At 42.7% G+C, this 25,779-nt stretch overlaps 1 protein-coding gene across 1 annotated transcript in view; it reads right to left on the bottom strand.

The window, feature by feature from the left end:
• Positions 1–556: 556 nt before the first annotated feature.
• The window catches only part of CERS6 (ceramide synthase 6), a 271,292-nt gene continuing 246,069 nt past the window's right edge, over positions 557–25,779 (bottom strand). Inside the window, exons 9-10 of the mRNA XM_036253461.1 lie at positions 4,379–4,535; positions 557–1,293 (exon numbers count right to left, since the gene is read on the bottom strand). Of these exons, the coding sequence (XP_036109354.1) occupies positions 1,153–1,293; positions 4,379–4,535 (298 nt within the window). The 3' untranslated portion in view covers positions 557–1,152. The remainder of the gene's footprint in view (positions 1,294–4,378; positions 4,536–25,779) is intronic.

Below are 25,779 nucleotides of genomic sequence, written 5' to 3'. Positions count from 1 at the left end.
CTGCCGAAGGACAGGAAAGTCACTCTCAGTTATTTTAGGGAAAAAAGACAAAGGGAAGAGTCTTTTTTCCTCTGGCTTTATTTTACTCAGAAAAATAAAAACGCCAAATCAGATACTAGCTACGGCACTTTCTTTGAAAGCCGGTGCATTAAAGTGCTTTGCACTACAGGGGACTTTGGCCAACTCTTGAAACTCTCTATTTTCTGCTGCAAATTATACTCAGCTTCTTTTTTTTTCATGACGTGACACGAGCCTGTGCTCATCACAGGGGCCGGGGTAAAGGCTGGTGGCCATCAGCTGCTCTCTTTATGCTCCTCTCAGGTCGTGAAACACAGTCCAGACAGTAAGAGTGATTTCTTTGTCACTGTGACCTTCAGCAAATGTCTTCCTTCAGAGCCAGGGCACAGACCTCACAATGGAGAATGAAAAGATCTCTGTAACCTGCAAGGTGAATCCCCAACCAGCTCCCACACGCACTGAAGAAATCTTGGCTGTGTGCACAAGAAATGAAGTCTCTCCAAAAGCAATGAAATACAAAACAGTTTTTTAAAAGCCCTCCCATAACTGGACTCTTTCATTTGAACTCCTACATGACCGTGACGAGTGACAATGAAAATACCTAGCTCATCCAGTTTAAACTGCATGTGGGGAGAATGGTCACCGAGACGGGGCACTGACAAAAAGAAAGCAACCCTATCTGGAGCTGCACGAGAACCTTGCGCTGGATTTTGCTTGCTCTAAGGTAAAGGAAGCTGATGTTCCCAGCAACTGGGCTACAGCAATTCTAAGAAAGGGATAGAAGCAGATGGAGCACCTCCCTCACTGTGAACCCAGGGAGTAAAAGGAGTGAGAAAATCCTCTTTTGTCCACAGATTTACAAACAAATACAAAAAATAAATAATATCCTAAGACAATACAAATGCAAATACTGTTCCCTTGCGTCAATTACATACAGCATGCCTACATATAGAGAATGATAATTCTTCTTCATTCACAGACTGGACATATGGCAGTGCACTATTCAAAATGCTTTGATAATCCTAATTTTTGTTTCTGGTGCTGAGATATTATGAAAGGAACTGCATTTGCAACTTATTAAATACTTCCAGGAACAAACAGTTCACTTTGTCCTGGACATGTAGTTTTGAGTAATTAATCATCCGCGGAGCAGGGGCCGCTCAGGAGATACCCGTTGGTCCCATTGGTGGTGGCTGCAGGGTGGGGTTTCTTCCCCGGAGGTTCTGGGTCCTCGTCTGAGCTAGACTCAATGTCACTCCGATCATCCTTGGACACCTGGGGAATACAAGAAGGTGGGTGTAACCAGCTCCTAAGGAATCAGTCAGGTATGGCACGCTCAGAATCACATGCAGTCATCACACACAAAGGAAAACAGGTCCAAATGTTAAAAAATGGAAAAGCATAAAAACTTTGCTATTGTAGTAAGTTCCCCATTCCTGAAGATATACAATTTGGGTGACCAAGCCAGTTCTGAAGGAATGTAGGTAGATTTAGGTATCACAGCAGGCTAGATTTGCTGACCTCTTGAAGGTACCTTTCTGTGTTGAGAATGTACTAGACACGACATTCACTTCCTTCGGCGAAGTGGCCTACTGTACTACTGGAATGGCACTGTAGGAACTTGGTACAAATGAGTCCATTTACACTCTGATGATTACAGTATCTTTGGAAATCATTTAAAGTTAGCTCTTAAGTAACTACACTAATGGAGACATTCACTAACTCAGATCATCAAACATCATTCATATTGGCTTTATAATGCAATGTTTCATGATTTAATTTGGTTTTCTTTTCTGTCTGCTAGAATTAAGTAGAAGTTTTTTTTTTTTTATATGCTGCATAGTAACCAATGGCAGTAGGGAGCATTTTGAGAACCTGCTGGGTGAAGTTTGGCTTTAAATATTTCCCAAGGAATATCTACAGAGTGAATCCGCAGGGATTGGCTCCTGTCATTTCAGGATTCTCCAGCCCTTCAGCCTCAGTAAGTAATAAGGATGGTCATGTAAGACATCAGATATAAATCTACACATTACCATCAAAAAAAAAAAAAAAAAATCAGATTCTCTAGCACGGAAGTAACTTAGGGAGAAATTTAGGATATACCCTACTACTTTTAATATTAAAATAGTTTAAACCTCCTACTCTGTACATCTAAATTATAGTAAGTATTTTGCCCCAAAGGCCTTAAGACCTCTGAGTAACTGAACACCACTTACTCACTGTCTGAGTGGGGTGGCAGTAGGGACCTGGTGGCCCGGCTTCACAGAACTTTCCCAGGCTCGTCACCTGTGATTCTCTTGGAGAATCACAAAGTTGGCAAAGTCTCCTGGGTAGTATATCAGAACCAACTGGGGGATTTTTCACATCGCACCATCTCTGTGCTGCCGCTATTCCGCAACTTGAACCCAGTGCCCTTCCACATGTAGAAGCCACCGTTACTGAGAAAATGTCACCTCTGTTACATGGTGACATACAGAGATGACTGAGGGAATAGCATAACAATGGACCTCATTCCAATGCCCTCTGAGATGAGGCTAAACTCACAAGTACCATCCCTGAGGAGATTAAGGTGCTAAACCACGAAAACAGCGAGGTTCTGAGGATACTTTAACCTAACAAACACGGGTCACAAGATGGCACTTCAGTAGGGCTCAACTACATTTAGAAACCCACTGGTCACACGTGCAGCTGCTAACAGGAAAGCAAATTCCAGTTTCAGAGAGTGATTAATTTACATTTGCATGACTAGTAAGATTATTTTTAATTGTAGTTTGGGGGGAAAAATCTATGGCTATGGTACCTTCAAGGAAAGGAACAATCTAGAATATCTCAAAATAACCCACAAAAGTCTGAGTCCATAACCTATGGCCATGAATCTTATAGCCCTCGGTGAGCAGAAATGGCAATTAAAATATTATGAAGCCTGAGATCTGGAATAAAATTAATAATTGTCTCTTTGTAAAGTTGAAGAAATAAATCGGAGAGAAGACAATAGCTCTGCTGGAAACAGCAATGCAGTAAGGACATAAGTGATCTAACCCACAGTATCCTTGTATCTTCAGTTATTGTTATCCCACTGACAGTATTGTACATGTTGAATTAATTTGTATCCACATGACAACAGGAGCATTTTAAAAATAGAAATACATGCTCAGTTTAAAGAGTAAGAGGTCACAGAGGGAGGAAAAATAACTTCTGCTTCTAAACAATGTATTGATTAGACTATTTTGGATTTATATAATATGAGCTAACACTGAGACCTGGCTTTATAGAGCATGACCAGGTGTCCCGAGCCTGCTGTGGAAGAGTCAGCTCTGTCTTCCTCACTGAGGACAAGGTGGTCAGTGAAGTGCTGCCCGGTGGCCAGGGCAGACCAGCCAGAGGAGCTCATAACGCTCAATACTTGTTCTGGACCATGTTTCTCCTCTCCCCAACTTAGTTCTCTTTCTCCTACTTCACTTGTGGTCTATTTCTGGTTTTTTTTTTTTTTTTTAGCTAACAGGTTAAACACTGATGAAAAAAATATCCTCTCCTTGTCTGTAGGATCATGCAAAGTTTAGCAACACGCAAGCTCATACAGAAGGGCATCCACGGAGCTGCTCCCGGCATCCTTTGCAGCTGGTGGGAGCCATACCTCCGTTAGAGCCTCCAGCCAGTGCCCACAGATCAGACAGAACAATGTGCACGGACACAAAAGCATCTGAGCGCCCCTCCAACAGGCAGGCCAGCGTGGCACCCAGGACAAAGACAGGGAGTCGTGAGAACTTACATGTAAAGGGTTCCACCTCCCAGCCTTCCAGGGTGGCAGAAGGAAGAGAACAAACAACGAAAATAAGAAAATGTCAAAGAGAATGATCTAGAAAAGTCACTGCTCTACACAGAGGGGCTGAGGCTCAAGAAGCTTCATTCAAATCAGCCTTATGAGTCCATGTTTTTAACCAAAGGGATTCAACTGAATTTTATTAGGAAAGGCATACGTGAGTATTCTGCGTCAACCCTTCTCGTCAAGGAAAGACGTGATTCCGTTTCTGTTCAGTGAAAGTATAACCAGAGAGGGACCAAGGGAGACAGAGAGAGGGAGAGAAAGAACACAACAAATAATATATCACTAAATCTAAAGTCATAAATGCAGACCCGGGGATTCACCATCAGTACAGCAATGCTACCACTTGGAAAATGAACTAAGTAGAAGAAAATAATTATTCAGTTTGTGTTTCTAGGAGGTTATGCTAAATTTTGGGGGGGGGGGGGGAATCAGTTTTGATGAAATTTGAAATAAGAAATAATGTTCCTGTTAATTCAGAGCTACCAAGAAACATAATTATCTGGGACATATTAGCAATGGTGAATTTTATCTTACCTTGCCTTTTGAAATAGCTTTGCAAGCTATTTTTATGATCAAGTAAGACCAGAAGCAGTTCAAGCCTTGTATTAGCAACAGCAGTAGGTTGAAAACCCACCAGGAGGGATAAGGTCCAACGATCTCCCAACTTTCAAATAGTGTAGAATTTAACACCCTAAGGAAAAGGAGAAAGGCATCATTGAACACAACTTTTCACTTTGCCTTCGGAGAAACCCCAGGGCCTGCACAGAAGCAGAAAGTCAACAATATCCACTAACCACTCCCTCCCTGCAAGGCTGACCAGGTGTGCTGAAGAGTCACCACCTGAACGAGTCCCCTGTTGGCAAACATTTATTTTGATTCCAGTCTGAATAGTGTACGTATGCTCCCTCTTTACTTTTGTTATCATTTCTTCCATTACTTTTCATTAAGTTTTCAGCTGTGATTCTACCTCTGCTTGCCAAAAGGCTTTTGAAGTTGCTTTTGGTCTTCAGAAAAGTGAGAAATGCCACTCAAGAACACTACACTGCAAGGAAAAAGGGTAAATTAATTCCAAAAACTCTACTTACATTTAAACCATACGCCTAGTACAGTGGGAGCTAGAATATACTAAAGACCGATTTCCTGTCCTTGAGTGGTTTATAGTCTAGTAGGGCAGCCCTTAGAGTGTTCTTAATTTTATAAGCCTTCCCTTGGGAAAGAATTGACAATTGAAAGATATCATTTTGAAGTGATGCCTTGAGATGAGTATTGGAAGGATTTATTTTTATTTTTTTATTTTTATTGATTTTAGAGAGAGAAGAAGGGAGAGGGAGAGAGAGATAGAAACATCAATGAGAGAGAACATCGATTGGCCGCCTCCTACATGCTCCCCACTGGGGACTGGGCCCACAACCTGGGCATGTGCCCTGACCAGTAGTCAAACTGGTGACCTCTTGGTGCATGGGCTGATGCTCAACCACTGAACCACACTGGCCAGGCGAGTATTGAAGGATTTAAACAAAATTATTAGAATATATTAGAAAAATTATTAGAGTATGTTTTAAGAGTATGCTCTTGAGGTAGGCAAAAGTACTGGAAGTTACTGGTTCTCTCTGTAATGTACCACCAGGACCAGAATGCAGCAGCCCCCTGGCAGGAACATGAGAGCTGGTTTCAGAGTTTGGCTCTCGTTCCTGCTGTGTCTGCGCCTAAGACTTTAGAAGTTGACTCCTACATTCTGGATTCAGATTTCTGCCACAGAGAACAATACCCATGGCATTTTGGACTCCCTCCTATTCCCTTGCTTTCCACCCCAGCTTACTGTCGGGCTGGTTTGGCGATCTAAGAGTGTCGCAAACACTAGTCTGAGTGTACTTCCACCATCTGCCACTGCAGCGCTTCGCTGGGGTCTTACCGAAGAGGTCAGGTGGACCACGGGTGCTGGCTAACGGGGAGGGATGGAACAACTCTGAATTTAATACACAAATCACTCTTACAAGAACAGGAGGCAGATATACAGATGATTTTCATAAGAGTGTAATGAGTGCTTTGAGAGAGGTTAAGAAAAGTACTTTATGAATTCACAAAAGAACCCCCCCCCCATTGCAATTGGGATAAGATATAAGAAAAAAGAAGAATGAATGAGTAATAGACATAAATAGGTTCCCCATTACCAATTTCAGAAACCCACGTTTACAGACCAGCACAAGAAGAACAGAGCGTATCTAACCTGACACACTAGTTGTCTCTCAAGAACAAGAAATGTGGATATTAAAATCCTAAAGTCAACAGTATGGAATTGAATTTGACAATTCATTGAAAGTTTATTACTCTATTCTATAGTAGTATTCATTCTGGTGGAGGGGGACCAATATTAGGAAATCTATTAATATAATTTGTCATATATCCACAGACCAAATTGGTACAAACCTACTTATTTCAATAGCAGTGGAAGACATTTGGTAATGTTCAATTCTACATTGCTGGTATTTAAAATCTAGAACTCAAAGGACTTATTTAATATGACTTTTAAGCAACTCAAATCAGCAGTAGTCATCATATTTAAGAAACTTCCATTTTTTGCCTCTATAATCAGGAACAAACCACAAACTGCCAACATCACTACTGTTATTGAACACTATTCAGAAAGTTCTGGCCCGTGAGCATGGTAGGAAGTCAAGGACTTCAAATATGTAGATGTTAAATCTTTGTAACTATTTTAAAAACAGCAAACAATCAAAATTTCTAATATCAGGAAATGGTAAAATAAATTAGTTTTCATTCTTAATAAAGAAATTATAAAGTCATCTTAAGTATTAAAGATGTTTCAAGAGTTTCTTATGATAGAGAAAAATACATATAATCTCGACTCCATGAAATACATATGTGCATGTATACATGCAAAAAGGGGAATACTACTTCCTTGAAACGAATTAATCAAAGCCATTACAGACTTTCTCTGATGGATTAGATTGTATATATTTTCCTCTTTACATTCTTCTATTTTCCAAATCCATGCCAAATAATTAGAAAAAAAATACAAGTTATTTGTAAAAGGGAATAAATTCATGCCCATGTTCTTGCCTTGTTTATTATAACAATAATTTTGCTTCAGAACTACCTCCACTTCTTGACATACTATTTATTTTGACATCAGAGAGAAATCAGTTTAATTTGAACAGAAAAACATCCTGTAGAAATAGCAACAATGTCTGCATTCTGCTCTTCATTACAGGTCAGCCTTTGTGGGAGTGTAGTTTGAGGACCTTCCTCACCACTACGATTTGCTTGGCTTAATTTGAACAGGGCGTCCTGCAGTCGCTGGGGACGTGGCATTCACATTAATTTCTGCAATGCTGCATCAGAATTCAGAGGCTTTGCCATGCCAGTCTTGGTGCCTCTGAGATGCAGCTCGAAAGTAATGGGATTTCTTTGAAAACCGAGCTGGCTGCCTGCAGAGACACTTGGAAAATACAATCAGTGCACCAAATGGATACATCTGCTAGTGAGAGGCTCAGTATGAAAAACAATGTCCCCCTGCCCAGTTTGGCTCAGTGGTCCAGAGAGACCCGGGTTTGGTTCCCGCTAAGGGCACGTACCTCGGTTGCAGTTTGTCCCCGGCCCTGGTTGGTCGTGTGGGTGGCAGCCACTCGATGTGTCCCTTTCACGTTGATGTTTCTCTCTCTCTCTCTCTCTCTCTCTCTCTCTCTCTTTCTCTCTTCCTCTCTCTCCCTCCCACTCTACCTGAACAAAAAATGGAAAAATGTCCTCGGGTGAGGGAAAAAAATAGAAAAAAAAACCAATGTCTTAGGAATTTAGACTGGGGAAAGAGAGACTGGACTCTGAAACAGGACCCAGGAAACAGGGCCTTTTTTAAAGTCACTGAATATTATGAATATAACTGTCCGTTTTGGGGGGGCAAACTATTAAAATGGTGATTATAGAATTTCACCCTTTCTCAGAGGTTAGGGTTAGGAGTATGTACCTCAATGATGCCATTGCAAATCTCTGGTAACAGAGTTCCAAACGGTGACTGTTCTGAGGGGGCATTTCTGGGAGGGGCCGCGAGGGAGGCTCCTGGACTGCTGGAAACATCCTATAGCTTGATCCACATGGTGATTATATGGAGTATACAGATGTAAACTTTACAAAGGTAAAAACGTGGCAAACTGTACACGGAAGATTTGTGTACTACACTATGTGTGAGTTATGTCTCAATAAACTAAAATGGAAGAGTCTTCTGTGGGCCCAACACTGCCAGTTTGCAAATTCTGGTTTGCATAATTACTATATCAATGTCCCTCCCCCCAATACTCTGTGCTCAACATGTGGCTTCTAAGAAAATAGACACTGCCCCCTCCCGTAATAGTCAGCCTACAGCATCAAACCTCCTACAGCTGCTCAAATAAAGCGGTGGAGAGCTCCGGGGTAGGACGCCAGAAAGGACCACCTTCCTCTTCCGCAATGCTGGGCTCACCTAGCCACTAGATGGCACATCACGCAGGGACGAGGCTCGCTCCACTGGGTCTGTTCTGCCAGAACCGTCTGCCCAAGTGTGAGTCCCAGCACAGAAGCCACTGGATCTTCTGCTTCCAACCTCCCTTCTAAGAATCCTGTCTAACAAGGGAAGGAAAGGCTCCAGCCTGCACTGCCTTCTTTCTGCAAGATTCTCAAAAGAAACGGATGCCTACAGGGCCAACTGAGCTCCTTGCAATTCACTGGTGACCTGCCGATGCACTGGCCAGCACCCCCCAAGGGCGGAGTCTTGATGGGCTATTTTAGTGGATGTTTAATGAATCATAAGAATTTAATCTGACTATGCCCTATAGTTATTTTCTCTCATGCTTACCTTTTATGGATGCTTTGTCTTAAATTTGATTATCACATTATACAGGCTACATAAGGCGGGGGGAGGGAGGGAGGGAGGAAACATACATTCATGCAGAAGAGACAAAGTTTACAACCTTTTTTTCTTTAAGCAAGGAAAACACCACAGTCTCCTTTGAATAGGCTATATAAGGCCTTCCTCATTCACATTCTAAACATCAATGTGACATTGCTTTCCCCTTTAGCCTCGGGATTCGGGAAGTCTCATAGTCTCACACAGCACAGTGTAAAAGGATCGTCAAAGGCATCTCATTCAGAAAAGCTACAACCAGTGCTCCATGTTTTCACCCTTATCATGACAGTCATCTCAAAGTTTAAGTTGGTTAACTTTCCTTTGTAAAGACAGGAGGACAGTCTCACTTTCAGTAGATGTGCGCATGACCACAGCCCACGGCACACCCAGACTTTGCCTGCGCCCCTTCTCCCCTCTTCTCCCACCAAAGACCTGCCTCTGAGTCTTGGATGTGTATTTCTGGAATGATCTATATAAAAAACACAGCAATAAAGAGATTCATATCAAATATCCAAAGAGAGCCAAGAGTCAGATGTCACTTTGAGGAGCACTGCCTAACGCCAGGGAGGGTACCTTAAAAAGACAACTTTGCTGTGTGGTCAAAATGAGGGTGTCCTTTTCTTCAGAGCTTTTGAATGGCCTTGACCTTGCTTTTCCAGACAAACCTCAATATATTTTGTGATGTGTGTCTCTCTGGCACATTCTTTTCACTTGCTCTACACAAAACGCAAATGAAAAGTCAAGTCTACCTAAAGATGATCAATAATCTCCCAGCATGTTTTGTTCATTTAAAAGTAAATGCTGATAGAAAAGCATTGAAAATGTACTCTGAACAGAAACCATGAACACCCGAGAAAGTGTCAGGTAATTAACGCACTGTTAGAAGCAACTCTTTGTCCTGGTGTCCTACGGCAATAAAAGCTCTAGCACTGAGCAACACTTTGGCCACCGGCTGGGTAGCCCAGGCTGCCGCAAGGCTCAAAGCCCAGCTTGCAACGTTCTAGTAACCAGACAGCCCACCCGCGGCTCAGATTTCTCCACGACGCGTGAATGTCAGCACGTTCTCTATCAGGAGGATGGTTTCACACAGAAGTGATTTCTCTACCCCTACCCAGATGATAAACTTGAGCATGATGAGCCTCTATCTTTCACTGAGCAACGGGCATATCAGTTCTGCTCTACTCCCATCTGAATACCACATAGGGTCAATTCATTTATTTTTATTTTTAAGTCATAGCCTGCCCAGACTTAGATATTGGTCTCTTCTATCACAGGAAGTTTGTAACTGGTGACTTCTTTGGTGGGGCAGATGTTTTTCTCAAATTTAGTCACGGCCCTCTTGGTACCCCATTTCCTGTCTGGCTATCTGAATTCCCAAACCCCTCTACTGCCTGGTCTGCCCTCTATGTTCCTGACCAGCCAACAACCTGAGTGCCTCTAGCCAAGGCCATGTCCTTCAGGGTATATCCTGACTCCAACAAGCTTGTTCTCAACTCTGGGCCTGGCTCCCTGTTGCCTACAAGCCCTTAAGGCAGCCTTTTACCTGGTTCTCTTTAAGTGCTCGTATCGAGTGATGACTGCGTTGAGCACCGTGCAAACACACTGTGTACATTGTTTTACTCAGTCCTTTCAACATCCCTGTGAGGTCCCTATATAGGAGAATACTTATACTAGCTGGCATTTACTGAACGTTAACTTTATGCTAGGAACTAGGCTCAGGCTTTATACAAGCTAACTCATTTAATCCTCATGGAATAAGCCCAATGGGACAATCCTACTTTTTTTGAAGTGGGTACTATTACAGTGTATCTGTTCTACAGGTGAAGAAACTGAAGCACAGGAAGTGTAAATAACTTTCCTAAGGTCAGATCTAGCAGGTGGCAGTGAGCTGGGGTTTGAATCCACCTGCCTACTGGTCGGGGCCCTCAGGTCCTACTATTCCTCAGCTCACTCTTCCCCCAGCTCTCCCAGGCCTTTCTCAGTTCTTTGGCCTTGGCCCACCGCAGAGCCAACCCCCGGCACGTCTGACAAAGTGCACTACCGCGTCCGCTGCTGTAGCTCCTGCGCTCCCCTCGGCCCTCAGTCCCTGCTCTTTCTCCCGTGATTTGTATCTCCTGGGCTCCTCATCTGGTTTCTGGTAGCCTCAGGACCCATTTGGGCTTATGTAACGTTTCCCCCACTTTGGCCCACCCCATGCCACCCTTAAGTCCCCATGGAATGATCTTCATTACTGCACAGCATCTAATGCCTGTCACTATCGCCTTGTCATGTATGTGAACTATTTAAGATAGAAAACCAAAGACCTAAATTCAGCTCAGAATATGACAGAGCCAGCCCTGTGCCCGTTGCTTTGGTTTTCTCTTTGGAAGGGTTGTGTATCTCCAAATATTCTTTACTTCAAGAAAAGATTCGATGAGGCTGAAGCCTGCTGGGCAGGTAGGAATCTCAGAGACACGGAGACTCCAGGGACGCACCCTCCCAGTTTTCTAAGACTATGAAACCATCCTCACCCCCTCAGAGGGGCGGGGCGGGAGGCCAGGCTCTGAAGCCTCCCGAGCCTGCGTGGTCTTCCCTGAAGGGCTGCTTTCTGCTCCCGTCCTTTGTAGGAACCATTCCTGACAAGGCCGAGGACGGGCTGAGTGCTTCTGGGCCGAGGTGGACCGGCCTGCTCACAGCTTGCCCCTGGGTTCCTTGCCTTTTCCATTCCCTGAGGGGTCCGAACGGTGGCTTTTGTAGCAGTGAGAGAAAACAAAGACCGCACACAGAGCAAAGAGGAACTCCGGTTACCGTCGAAGTTCCTGAGTCTAGTCAATGAACTCAGTTTAAAGCAGAGAAGCTGGACCGTTCACGGGGTTCACCGAACTTGTTGTGGAGGAACCCCACTGGCTCGTCGGGAAGCGGGGAGGGCGGTGTAGTGGGCAGTAGATCTCTAGGGCTTGGCCACCTACAGCAGGAACACTCAGGGGCTGGTCAGGTCCCTGGCTTTCGGGGAGTCTCTTCTAGTTTGGCTCCCCGTACAGACTGTGGCTGGAGCCTGGGGCCATTTGTATTTTCTCATTAGCTGTGTAAATAGCAGTGTCTGCATGGGAAATACTTTTCGGTGGGAAGAGCCTGCGGGGCGGTGGTACGCGGGAGGGCGCGCTCTGGGCACTGCCGGAGAGGGCGGTGGGCACACAGCGCCATCTCTGTGCCTGTTCCGGGATGGCCACGCAGAGATTTAACACGAGCCTCTCTAGAGATGCGTGGTAACAAAGCATCAGTAAAACATGTCACGCTCTCGTCCACTGAAAAATCTGTTTTAAGAGAGCCAGGATAATACTTTCATTTGAGAGATGTTTGCAGAATATTTATGTTGATCAGACTGAATCTCATTACTAACCTGTACAGTTGACCGGGCAGTTATAATACCAACACTGTGGCCTGGAGATCAAGATCCCCAAATAGGATTTAATTTTCCAATGTCACAAGATTGCATTTTTTGTTTTTAATTTAAACACCTTATCTCCTGGTCTCCTCTCCCTCTTTTTTTTTTTTTTTTTTTAAATATGTATCAAAACAGAGCTTGCGTATTTTTAACAAACCTTTCAGCAAATAAGAGCCGGGGGGAAGTTGAGCAGCCATGGCGCAAAGGCGGGCGGGCTGGGGAGACTGGAGGGATGCCACCCTCTGCTGCCCCACACCCCGTGAGAAGGTTCCGGCAGTCTTGGCTCAGGGAGGAGCTCAGTATTTTGTTACTCAGGGGTCAAACCCAACCCATCTCACTCCGAAGCGACGAGAGTCCGTCTTCTAGAGGTAGCAGAACCTAGGTCAGCCCTACCTTCGTCTGCCTAGAAGCCTGGTTATGAGATTTTGCTGCCATATCATGGAGGCAATACAATTTTCCAAAATGTTCTGAAAACTGAACAAATAATAATTATATATTTTCAAAGGAAAAAAAACATATCTCCTCACTAGTGAGCGTGTCCTTTGGCCCTTGAAGACGCAGGGACTCTCACCTGGCATGCACCCACTGGCCGGTAGGTCCGAAGGTGAGCTCGGGGGAGGCTGCTGTTCCTGGTCAACAGACCCTCCTTCCACCTCCTGACTTCCTTCGCCTTGTATCTCACGTCTTTTTAGCGCTGAAACTTGGACAGAGGTCCTCTGGCTCTCTGGGTCACATCTTTCTACATGGTCTCCCCAGTGGGTGACGCCAGCTTCCCACCCCTGGGGGTAACTCAGACAAGCGAGGGCCCTGCTGGAAGTGCTCCTGCCCTGCCTGCCCAGCCCCCACTCCTGGGCACCTGCCCACCAACTCCTTCCCTTCCAGCTGCAGGCGGAGAGAGGGGTGGGGAGAGAAGAAAGGGGAGGGTGGTCTCTCCCTCCTCCCCAGGTCTAGTGAGTTTCTCCTCTAGCTGGCTCTGGGTGGCATTTCTAAACCTGTAAGGAGCTGCATCTCGTTGGCTTCTACTGACCTTATCTCTGAGAAGTGTTCCCCGTACTTTTTCATCTCTGTTTTATTTAAATATTTCCTGGGTTAATCTTCCATTTTATCTTAGAGAAACGCTCTGAAAATTTTGGAAGTGTTGCTTTGAAGGGAAAATGCATCGCAGGCTGCAGTTAGGGACACTGCACACATTATCTCTATTAGCCTCTGGCTGGCAAGAGAGACACTAAATGTGTCTTCGACCAACACGGGCCTCTCTGGAGTACGTCTGAGTTGATAAAACCCAGTTGGAAGATGCTGAAAATCTATAGAAACAAATCAAAAAGGGGTGGGAGCTACCCTAGGAGAGTGAATACAGAGATTTAAAAGAGAGAAGTTCACTTTGCAGGCTTCAAATGTATGAAAGAAAAATAACAAATATGAAACTGTATGTACTGAATGCCAACAAGGCAACCGCCAACAAAAACATTTATAATCATAGCATTCTGGTTAAAAAACAACTGAATTATTGACATGATTTCCTCAGAACAGACATGCTTGGGAGTATGAGGTTTGAACTGAAAGTCAAGGTACCAGGGTTCTGGGCTAGGTGCCTGCCTTTGCTGGCCTGTGAGGTTGAGTCTCCACCCCCGCCCCCAGGCTAAGTTTCCTCAACTATAAAACATAGGTAAGGTAAGATAATTACTAAAAGGTCTTTGAATGCTAACATAAATAGCATTATGAATTCTTATGTTTTCAGATTTACCTAAAATTTTACTTTTTCTGATTACTTTCTCCATGTGTAAGGTACTTCATATGTACAGACGTGCTCTTCTCAAATAACTCATAATCATTTCTCTAAATTTACTAACCAGACAACTAACGCCAAGAAAACAAGAGGAAAGATTTCACTTTGCTTTGTTTTACTTCTGGAAATATGGGGAAACACAATAAAGTAGAAAATAAGGCAAAAAAGCATAAAACCCCATCTTTAGGAAGAACCGAGGAAGGGTACGGGCCTTGAGCAGGTGTTCTGTTTATGACGTCTGCACAGCTCGGCCTCCGCCGCACACTGAACCGGCCGCAGGGCCTCAGCTGTCAGCAGCAGCACCCTGACAGCAGACAACAGCCACAGGGATTCCTGAGTAAGCACGCGGCTTCGGTCTGCTGCAGCCACCAGGATACCCCACCAGCAGCTTCTGTACATACCCAGGCGGTCAGGAACACATGGCTGGGCATGGCTTGTCAGTAAAAGTGAGAGTCCCCAGCCCTTGGCTCTCATTCCCATTCAATCCAGCAGAGCTGAAAGCTATCAAACAACCAGTTTTACAATGATGCTCTCTTTAACTTTCAATCTGTGGGCAAGGCTTGAAGCATAAAGTGTGAGTGTGTGAACTCCATGCCACTGGACACATACTAGTGTCAAACACAATCAATATTCTTTTTTTTTTTTAAATCCTCATCTGAGGATACTTTTTCCATTTATCTCCAGACAGAGTGGGAGAGAAAGGGAGAGAAACACTGATGTGAGAGAGACATATCGATTGGTTGCCTCCTGCACAACCAGGGCTGGGGACTGAACTGCAACTGAGGCTAATGCCCCTGACCGGAATCGATCCCGCGACTCTTCAGTCCACAGGCCAATGTTCCACCACTGAGCCAAACCAGCCGGGGTGCAATCAGTATTCTTAAGATCCTCCTCCGTCATGACCAAAACACAACTCTAACTTATGGTGAACACAAAAATGATACTTGCTAAAATTAAAATGGCACCTGGGTCCCCCTCACCAATCTATGCAACTATATACCTGAGAGAGAAATTTTAAGATGGATACGACTCAGCATCTGTACTCAAAGAATTAAAACTAAGTGTAGGAGAATCAAATACATTGATTGTTAAGGTAGAATATTTTAAATAGAATAGGTGTTCCAGCAAAGCCAGCGTTTTAAGCCAAGGTATGTGAAGGCTGGAAAAGCAAGGGGTATAGACAAGGGATCGTGGAGAGTTAAGCTGGGCACCTAAAAGGGGTTAGTGAAAGAATGAATGCTAGTTGGCATCACTCTGTGGAAGGTCTTTGTTGCTGGGGAGAGAAGTTTGAGCTTAGAGTGGAAAACAAGAGAAAATCCTGGTAATTTGGGGATGCGTCGGTGCGGGACTGGATTAAGGCCTTGATTTAGAATGATGGTACAGAAGCCGTGAGAGTTTGGTTGGTTTCATCAGGACAGAGGGACTGTGGGGATGCTGGGTAGGAGGCTACTGCAGAGGCCTTGCCAAGAGGATATGAGGGCCTCAGAAACAAAAGCAAAGGAAAGCATAGCACCTTGGAGGAATGCACCTCTTTACCAACACTGCCCAGTAGTTCTAGTTTATGGAAACAAGTACCCCAGAATGGGGCAGAGCGGTGGGAAAGAAGAAGGAGCAGGAAGAATGAGATCCCTCACGTGCGAAAGAAGCCCTGCTTTGTGGACTGAAGTGGCACTGGGCCAGGTAGGAGCGTTTCTACCCACCCCCGCCTGTCATCCAACAGTGCTCCGGGTTCTAGCGCATACCGCACCTGGACGATGGCAGCTGCATCCTAAACCACACCCTCGGCCCTTCTCTTCAGGAACGGTGATGGGGCATTTGTAAGAATGGCTTGTTAGTTTTGTAGTAAATACGAGGTTTCAGTCCATATTCCGGCCCCAGAGTCTTTACATCTGACACTTATTGCCAGGACCTCACACTGGAGTTGGCCATGAGCATCCATTCTGAGTAACGGGCTTCGATCAGGGTCACTGCTGTCATCAATTTTTAGACCAGTGACACATACCTACCTTTTGCATATATAACATGAAAGCAAGCAAAGGTAGCAAGGAGAGCTTGGTTAATTATTTGGTAACCTAGAAAGTTAAGTGGAATTAACTTCATTTTTATTAAGTTTGTGCTATATGCCCAATACTGGGGGATACACACTAGTGGGCCTTAAAAACTAATATAATCTAGTTGAGGAGCTTGGGTTGAAATAAATCAGTATATTCTGTTTGATGGGTAATGTTACAATATGTGTCAAAGTATGTACATTCACCCAGCCTGTGATTCTCTTTCCAAACATTTGTCCTAAGGAAGTAACAAGGGATTTATGAAGAGATTTAGCCACAGGATATTCATATAAATATAATTTATAACAGCAAACCACTGGAAACATCCTAAATAATGTCCAAAAATAGGGCACTAATAAATAAACAATGACTTTCTCATAAGATGGAACACTCTGCAGCCAATATGATTTGTTAGATGACTATTTAATAAAATGAGAAAATGCTTCCAGTACGACATTAAATGAGAAAAGCAAAGCTATAAAACAATATGTGCAGAATAATCTCATTTGGGTAAAGAAAAGATGTCCTCTTATGTATATAAAATGTTAGAAACAAAGACATCAAACCATGAACAGGGGTTATCTCAGAATGATGGGATTGGGGTTATATATTTTCTTCTTCGTTTTCCCATGTTCTAGAAATTTTCTATAATAGTTATCGATAATATGTATTGGATCACATGAATAAATATTAGTTTAAGTTAAAATCTGAGAAGACCATATGAGAACGAGAGTACCTTGCCACGCAGTAAGAAAAGCCAAAAAACAGTCTTAACTGCGGCAAAGAGCACCACGGACTTCCGCAGAGCCAGATGGAGTTCCCAAGGGCCACCTCCACTGAGTCTCAGAGCCACGGAGGGGCAGCCTGACTTGGCCAGATGTGGTTCGCCTCGAAGTCCCAGCTTGCCGCCCAGAGTCGGCGGAGACGGCAATCGGTAACACCTGTCTGTGACCACACCAGCTACTGCCCTCTGTCCCCTTAGTGCGTGGGAGAAGGCGGGGTTCCCTGGGAGTTCTGAGGAGGGGGTGCTCAGGGAAGAGCAGGGCACACCAGGGGCAGGGAAATCCCTGCCTGTTTCTAATAGGCTTGTTCACGCCGCTCACTCCCAAGACAGATGCTTCAATTCCACTGAACACAGGAAGCCACTCTCTCGAGTCATTCACGGTTGTAAGTGTGGGGATTCGGAGAGGACAGAGGGGTCAACTCACACACATGTCATAAACACAGTGAATCCCTTCTATCCCTGGAATGCAGGTCTGCTGGCATGTCTGGAGCTGTTTCTGTCTGAGTTCCCAGTATTTCAAGTTTAATAACTGGCCCAAGAACTGTAAAACCTGACTGGTTTCACACTCTCCTTCTGTTACTTTATCTCGTGATACTGTGAAAGAAATCAATTTGCAAGATACAAGACACAGCTTGTGGAAACGGTGGTACAATCCCTACAGTCTCGCCTTGAGGGGCAGGGGGCAATGGAAGAGAGAATGGAGCGAGGGAAAGGACAGAGAGGAGGGGGGGTGAAGGGGAAGAATGGAGGGATGGGCTAGGGCAGACAGAGAAGAGAGACAGGCACTATGAACTCTACAGCACACCAGGTGCTGATAAGATAATGGGGGCTACTGATCACGCCCCATTCCAAGAAAACTGAGGGTAGACACGGTCTTCGCTTCAGCAGCCCACAGAATGTCCCTGCTGGACACAGTTATTTACAAGTCCAGACAGACAGGGCTGCTCCTCACACTTGCCTTGCAACATTTACACTCATAGGCATCATTTGTCAGTGCACTGTGCCATGATAATTGCTTTTGGCCTGCTTACTGCCAAACCTTTTGTTTTAGCAAAAGCATTAGATACACAACAGAAAAAAGAATGAGAACATTAGGGCCCTGAAAATACAGTTATCAGAACGGTAGGCGTAAAGGGGATGAAGCCTCACACTGGGCTAACACAAAGTGACTTCTGAAGCCATTTCAAGTGAACTCCATCACAGGCAGAACTGAAGCAAACTGCAATACCAACAAAATGCTAACGCTATGCATTTTTATCATTACCTACCACAGACTGTTCTTCCTCTGCAGAGTAAGACAAATGGCAGTCAAGTCAAAGCTCAGATTATTTTCTCTAAAGCTCTGACTGAAGTCGGGCCCTTGATAACTGTGAAGCTGCCAAGAATATGCTCATCCTTTGAAATAGATACTGTGCTGAAACTGATGTTCTAATGTGCCAACTGTGTTATTTACATGACCCTGGCACCGAGGAGCCAAAGCTTAGAATACTATTATTGCTGCTCCTGAATGCGGCACGGCCACCTTTATGGCCCTTGGATGTGTACAGTGACACACCTGTAAAGTGTGTGCACCTGAGTTAGGGGCTGTGGTCCTGAAATAACCATTTCCTTTGTTTCTATGTAACCTTTGGTCTCATTACCACCATGCTGTAATCAAATAAATGAGCACAGAGCCAAAACCATGCTTGCGATTCCCGGTTTGGTTTTCCAGCTAAGTTTGTCTTATTTTGTTTTGTTTTAAATGTTCCTACACACACACACACACACACACACACACACACACACGTATATATAAAAAATATATATATACACATAGCTAATTATATAGAGAGATAGCTATAGGTCTGTCTATCTATCTATCTATCTATCTATCCATCTAAATTGCCTGCTTGGCACCTCCTCTTGGGTATTTATGAGGCACCTCAAAAGCCATATTCATATTCTCCCCCCCAAGTCCTACTGCAAATAACACAACTATCACTACTACTGCCACTCCCATTATTAAGCATTGTAACTCCAGACATATACTATTGTTTCCATTCCCAAATTTTGCAGAAGAGGTTAGAGTGAATAATATAGCCAGAGTCATACAGAGTGATAGAGCCATGACTTGAACACATTCAGGGTTATCCAGAGACCATTCCATTAACTAACATCTCCTTTCTCAGTTAATGTCTTTAGCCCCTACTGAGTTACTTAAATCAAAACTGTGGTGTCACCCTCTATGTCTCCATCAGCGTACCCCTCCCCTCTACATGCCCTATCAGTCTCCTAAATTCTTCTGGAATCCATTTACTTCAGTCTACCAGCATTACCACAATAGTACCCTAAAAATCATCGACTCCTACCCAGGCAGTTACAGCAACAGGCTTCTAACCAGTCCCCCAGTTAGACCTTGTTTCAAGGTATCAAAGACAACAAGACTATGGGAGCAATGAAATCATGTAGCAGTACTTGGTCAGAAAGTGATTATCCAGATAATCTATGAAATGCATATTTTTATTTTTATTTTTTTTCCTCACCAGAGCACATTTTTTGCATTTACTTTCAGACAGAGCGGGAGGGAGAGAGGGAGGAAGACAGAGAGAGAAACATCAATGTGAATGAGACACATCGAGTGGTTGCCACCCACATGACCCCAATAGGGGTCAAACTGCAACCAAGGTACGTGCCCTGAGCGGGAACTGAACCTGGGTCTCTCTGGTCCACGGGCCACGCTCCAACCGCTGAGCCAAACCAGCCAGGGCAAGATATGTATTTTTAAAAATTAGACTGTCACTCTGAACAATTTCAAAACATTTTCTCAAGTCTCAAGTAGACCCATGAGCCCCCAGTGGCCAAGCTAATCCAAATTTATTCTTAAGATGGCAGCTTCCAATTCATTTTTCAAGGAGTTCTTCTCTGACCCTCAGAATAAGTTGGATCCTCACAGCAGCCAATACATCTTCATAATGCTCACCACCGTAACTGCATTTTTATCTTAATGTCTGCCTCCCTAATGGAAAGGGCAGGGCCAGAAATGTTTGCCTTTTCATTAATGGTCTCATTACCTACTAGAATGTTTGGTAAATTATAAGTTTCAAATATTTGTCGGACAAATGGAATTTTTCTATAATTAGAATGACTAATACTTTCTAACTCTGATAGTAGTATGCATCATGTAGAAATTTCAGACTATGTAGAAAAAATAAAGTAAATTCCTTTAAATTTTTTTAATTGTCCTTGATTCATATTTATTTTCACCTGTAGCAAAGTTTGCATGAAGTGCTGTTTGAACAATGTGTATGTTCATTGAAAATCCATGGGATTTCCTCCTTATCAGGTACCAAATATGCTTAAATTATGGAAAAGGACACACAGTGATCTTTTCTTCACTCTTTTCTTCCATACTGGACTTTTCAAAATCAGATCCTAATTTGACCCGGAGAGTTTAAGGCACATCCCTCTAAATGTTGACTGTTCCAGACTACTCTCCTCTCTTACATTCCTTCCCGCTCTCTTCATGCCTTGCTAGACAACAGAATCAGTGCATTATATAGAATAAAACTGAAGATTCAACTATTTATGCTTAACAAAAATTAAATTAAATTAAACAGCATAAAATAATGAGAACAAAAGAAAAACTAATTTAAATAATGTAGAAGAATCCAAGGGCCCTTTTCTTTACTCACTTGAGTTGGGGACATGAATCTTTTGTACCCTTGGGCATTCTCAGTTTTTACCTTACTTGCCTTTCATAGTGAGACAATTTTGTTGCATGCATACTCAATTTAGGAATATATACTCCATTTTTACATATGCTCTAACCTTGGAACCTATCTTCTGAGTAAATTCTATTCCATTTCATATTGTGTTTTTCCCTCTTTGCTTTTGCACATGGTGTTACCTTAGGATGGCCTCCCATTTACTATGTATTCATTCCTCAAGGCCCAGCTCAAACATTACTTTCTCAGTGAAAACTATCCTTGTGTTCCTAGTCAGAATCAATCAAAACTTCTACTGTGTCCCTACTCTAAAATGGCGTACCTCTGTTGGCTACTTCTGGCTGCCCCCTGTGGGTAGACTAGTTGTCCAAGGTCAAAGGTAGATTGCAAGCTCCTTGGGGTATGGATATCATATGCATTTTTGTACCCCTGGTGGTTAGCCCTGAGCCTGAGTAAGCCTTTCATAATTTATACTTTGTTAAAACACAGAATCTCATGAAATTTACTTTGACCCATACCTTATTAAAACATCTGTGATACATGTTCTAAGTTATAATATTCTGTTCTATGCTTCCTTCAAAGTCCATTCCTCACTGGACTGTTTGCTTAATATAGTCAAGTTCTATTCTGAGGAACAACAGTGAGTCTTAAGCTAGAGTTTAAAACTTTTTGAAGTTCTGAACTTCCATAGTCTTAGGAGAGCACACCCATCATGATGTTAAAATATCAATTATAGCCTGGCTGGTGTGGCTCATCTCGGTCGGGGCACATGCCCAGATTGTGAGCCCGATCCCCAGTGGGGGCATGCAGGAAGCTGCCAATTGATGTTCATTTTCATTGACGTTCTCTCTCATTGATGTTTCTCTCTCTCTCTCCTTTCCTCTCTCTCTAAAATCAATAAAACAAAAATATTTTTAAAAGATTTTTAATCAATTATATAAAGAATAATAATTTAGATGCATCACCAGAAACAAAGTATCTCTTTCTGTTTGGTTCCTGATAAAGTGCCATTGTTTATTGCTTAATAATCACCACCATCTGTCACTTAAAATTTTCATACCATCTGTCACTATTGCATGGCAGAGCCAAACCAATTCCTACCTCTTCTTGTTGGTTAGATATAACGAGCTCTGCAGATAACTGCTAGCAGACAGCAATGTTGTGACTTCCATACCCAACTTTATTTGTCACAGGAAGAATCCTATCTTCAGTCAAACAATTCATAATATGAATTTCTCATTTTGTATATATAAACTAGAGCTAAATTTCATAATTTGGTTTTTAACTTCTATTATTGAAAAATTTAAATATGTAGATGAGGGGGAAGAAAACAGTATAATGACCCCACCACCTCAATACACACTCATCAGCATCTTCAACAGTGATCAACTCATGGTCAATGCATTTTCATTTATATTTACCTCCCTCTGCCTGCCTACTTTGGATTACTTTGAAACTAATCCCTGAGACCATATTATTTAATCTATAAATATTTCAAAATCTTTTTTAATAAACCTAACTACAATGCCATTATCATACCTGTTAACAATTTACATTCACCTGTTTAGCCCATTTTGATCCTGCTGCAGAAATGGAGCTTACTGAATATTTCCCTGTAACCAGCTCAAAAGTTCTTTATAAATGGTACACAGGCTAGTCAATTATTACAAGGCTACCTCTAGGGCAAAGAAAACAACTCATTTCCTGAATGGTGCTTAATGTTGAATTCAGTTTTTGGAACAGAAATGCATATCATTATATTCCTACACACATGTCAGGTAAAGAACAAAGGCACTGGCATCCACACTACCACATCAAGCTTGACAGCCATTCTTCTTTTTCAGCCTTGCCTAGGGTCACAAATCCAGATAATTTCATGCTGAATTTCAATTGTATATCTGAACAATTGGTTTTAGACATTGCAACAGTCCATTTTATAATCTCACATCCCTCCTAATAAATTTACTGTGAATATTGGTTTTAAAGGATCTGAAAGAGGTAGTTCTTAAGAAAAACAAAAACAAAGTAAGTATGCCCTGGCCAGTGTTGCTCAGTGGTTAGAGCACTGGCCGAGTTCTGAAGGGCCAAGGGTTCAATTACTGGTCAAGGGCACGTACCTGGGTTTCAGGTCTGATCCGTGGCCCTGGTTGGGGCACATGTGGGAGGCAGCCAATTAATGTGTCTCTCTCATATCTCTCTCTCTGACCCCTCCCTCCCTCCCTTCCACTCTCTCTAAAAACTAATGGAATGATTATTCTCTAGTGAGGATTAACAAAAAAACAAAAACACTAAATGCCATATTTTTTCAAAAGATCACTGCAGAATTATTTTCTTTACACGGCAGAGAAAAGGGACATTTATAAGATGAAGTATCATTCCGTTAGCCTAATATTGAATTTTTCATTGTTGGTACTCAGTCTCTCCTGGGAACCTCTTAATTGAACCGGTCTTCAAAGGTTTTCATTGTGCTTTCCCTCCGACCCTCTTATAGATCACAGACACATTCACAGTGAATACAGCTCTAATGGAAGATGTTGTCATCCCATTATTCAGTCTGGTCTTTGTCACAATTGCTCTTGCCTCTGAAGGGCTTGGCATGCTATCAGGTCGACAAAAGGTCAATGTACAAAGACACAGGAAGCATCGCTCTTCACAGGGAACAGAAAAACAGTGGCAGAAAGAGATGGCACAGCCACCAGCTAATTGCCTTTGCATCAATTCTAGACTAATTCGCCCAAGCATTGAGTCAGATCCACACATTTACCCAACAAGGACCAGAGGCAAGAAAGCCCAACAGAATTCTGTGATGGCTTCCTAGGGCAAGACAAGGGTGAGGATCAAGGAGCCTGTGGCGTGGGTCAGGTCCTAGTGACATGGCCTTCATGTTGCTACCTGTCTGTCAGAGTTGCATCCATCTGAAAGCCTGCAAGAAAAATGCTAGCTCTCAGGACTCGAACTAAATGCTGCAGCTGAATTACTCGTAATTTTCCCTGTTCTATTTTGAATAGTTAGACTTTTTCTTGACTTAAGCCTTATTCCCTCAAAGAATCCTCCTCTGTCTCAGTACCCTTACCTAAAGGCCGCTGTGTCTGATTCTATTGACACATACGCCCTTATCTACACATATGACCCAACATTTTCAAATGAACTTGAAGCAGTGCTGTATAATACTTGAACTTCTCAAAGTACATTCTCAGTTGATACACACACAAACTCTGCAAGGCTTGTTACACCTGCTCCCTGTGGAGGCAGAAAAGTAGGGAGGAGAGTGGTGATCTGATCAGGTTCACTAAGAGTAAATTAGCATCTAAATGAAATTTTCAATAGGATTCTTAATTCCTAGTCCAATATTATTTCCACATTATTTCATTTATGAGGCTATTTTAAAAGCATTTAGCCTCCAGACTATTGGGAAGTAGTTTTCCTATATCCTTGGCTGATGTGAATTCAATGACATTCTATACATACATTCAATACATCTGTCATTATCTGATTCAATTGGGAGTAATGGTTTTAGTCACTGAAAATTAGTTTGAAGAGGACAAGAATTAAAATGATACATATGCACGTTAAAGTTATAATGTGTATGTATGTATATATGTGTGTATGTATATATACATATATGCACTTTCATTCACCTTTTTTTTTTTTAATATAGAACCAAGGGTTTTCCTTTTGAAGATGGGTTCTCTGGTTGACTTTTCTTACATACACCATTCTTAAAATGCAGAGCTTACAATTTCCCCTTTGGCTTCTTTAAAGTGGAGTGAAAAGTTCAAGTGACTTGGAAGCAATCTGAGTGTAGACGCCTTCTGCATTTTTATGATTTTCCTCCCAGTCTTTTACAGTTGCTTCATCTACACTTAATTTAACAGCAATTTTTATATACTTTTTAGTTTTTACTTAATTTTTATAGTTTCAGAAGAAGCCATTTTGATTTTACACTATGTTAATGTGTTATTTAATATTTTATTATATTGAGTAATAAAACACATGTAAGTGGCGTAAAGGGTTTGCAGACGACCATCTGACTCTTGGGAGGCATGGGACTCCACCACGGAGAAGTTCTCCTGCACCCACCGGGCCCATCGTGAGCTGTCTGAGCGCCAAGGGCGCGCTCCACTGGGGAAAAGCGGTGTCTGTCCACCTAGGGAGGAGGCAGGTAAGTAGACGATGGCTCAGTGTTTCTGTCTAGTCTTTTCCTGAGAAGCAGAGTAGTTTGGCAGGAAGAACATTTAGCAAGAAGACTGGCTCTGAGTCTACAGGGCTTCGGGAAATTATTTCACTTTATTTGGGATTCAGTTTTCTCATTATAATACTAAGAGAATAAATAGGTAGGGGTTGCCTAGAGCCCTGGCCATGAGAAGGATTCTTAGGCCTGGGCTCAGCCCAGTGGAAAAGCATGCCTTGACCGATTGGTAATTCCTGTGAAACCAGTAACTAGCTAAATGGAAATTCTATAGATAAACTGGTTTGCCTTTCCTCAGTTGTAGGGAGAAAAATTCTCAAGTTCAAGTTTTCTGTAAACCTTTGTTATTTACTAAAATGAAAAATTAAAGAAAAATGCAAAGAAATTATTGATCATGCTTAATTTGAGTTTGTTTTTATCCTAGGCATGTGTACTGGAGGTTATAATTTTCTGTAGTGTATGTATTATAAAGCCATTTTCTGCAAGGAAAATCATTTAGAATTGGAATCATGGCATTTTAAAAATGACAGTATGGCCCTGGCTAGTGTGGCTAGTTGGTTGGGCATCATCTCATGCACGCAAAGGTTACTGGCTCAATTCTTAGGGCACATGCCCGATTGTGGGCTCGATCCCAGGTAGGGGGTGTGCAGGAGGAAACCCATCAATGTTTTCCTCTTACACAGATGTGTTTTTCTCTTTCTCCCCTTTCTTCTCCTTCTAAAAAATTAAAATAAAATAAAAGACAATATTTCATAGTGTTCTACAAAGAACATCAATATTTCTAGGTCTTCACCCCCTAAACAATTTGAGAATCATTGGTTTAGAACTGTAGTTCTCAACTGGGGCCAATTTTGCCCCCTGGAGACATTTGGCAATATCTGGACACATTTTTGGTTTTTATAACTAGTGTGTATATGTGTCACTGGCATCTAGTGGATAGAGGCCAAGGGTGCTGCTAAACATCCCATAATAAACCAGACAGTTCCACAGCAAAGAATTATCTGGTCCAAATGTCAATAGTACTAACATTGAAAAACTCTGCTTCAGAGTTATGTTTATGAATGACACAAATACCGATCGAAGGAACACCTACATCTGAA

The sequence above is a fragment of the Molossus molossus genome, unplaced genomic scaffold (genome assembly GCF_014108415.1).
Source record: "Molossus molossus isolate mMolMol1 unplaced genomic scaffold, mMolMol1.p scaffold_m16_p_11, whole genome shotgun sequence".
NCBI lineage: Eukaryota > Metazoa > Chordata > Mammalia > Chiroptera > Molossidae > Molossus > Molossus molossus.
Note: the sequence above shows the minus strand (reverse complement) of the source record. Positions and strands in the feature narration are given on the sequence as shown.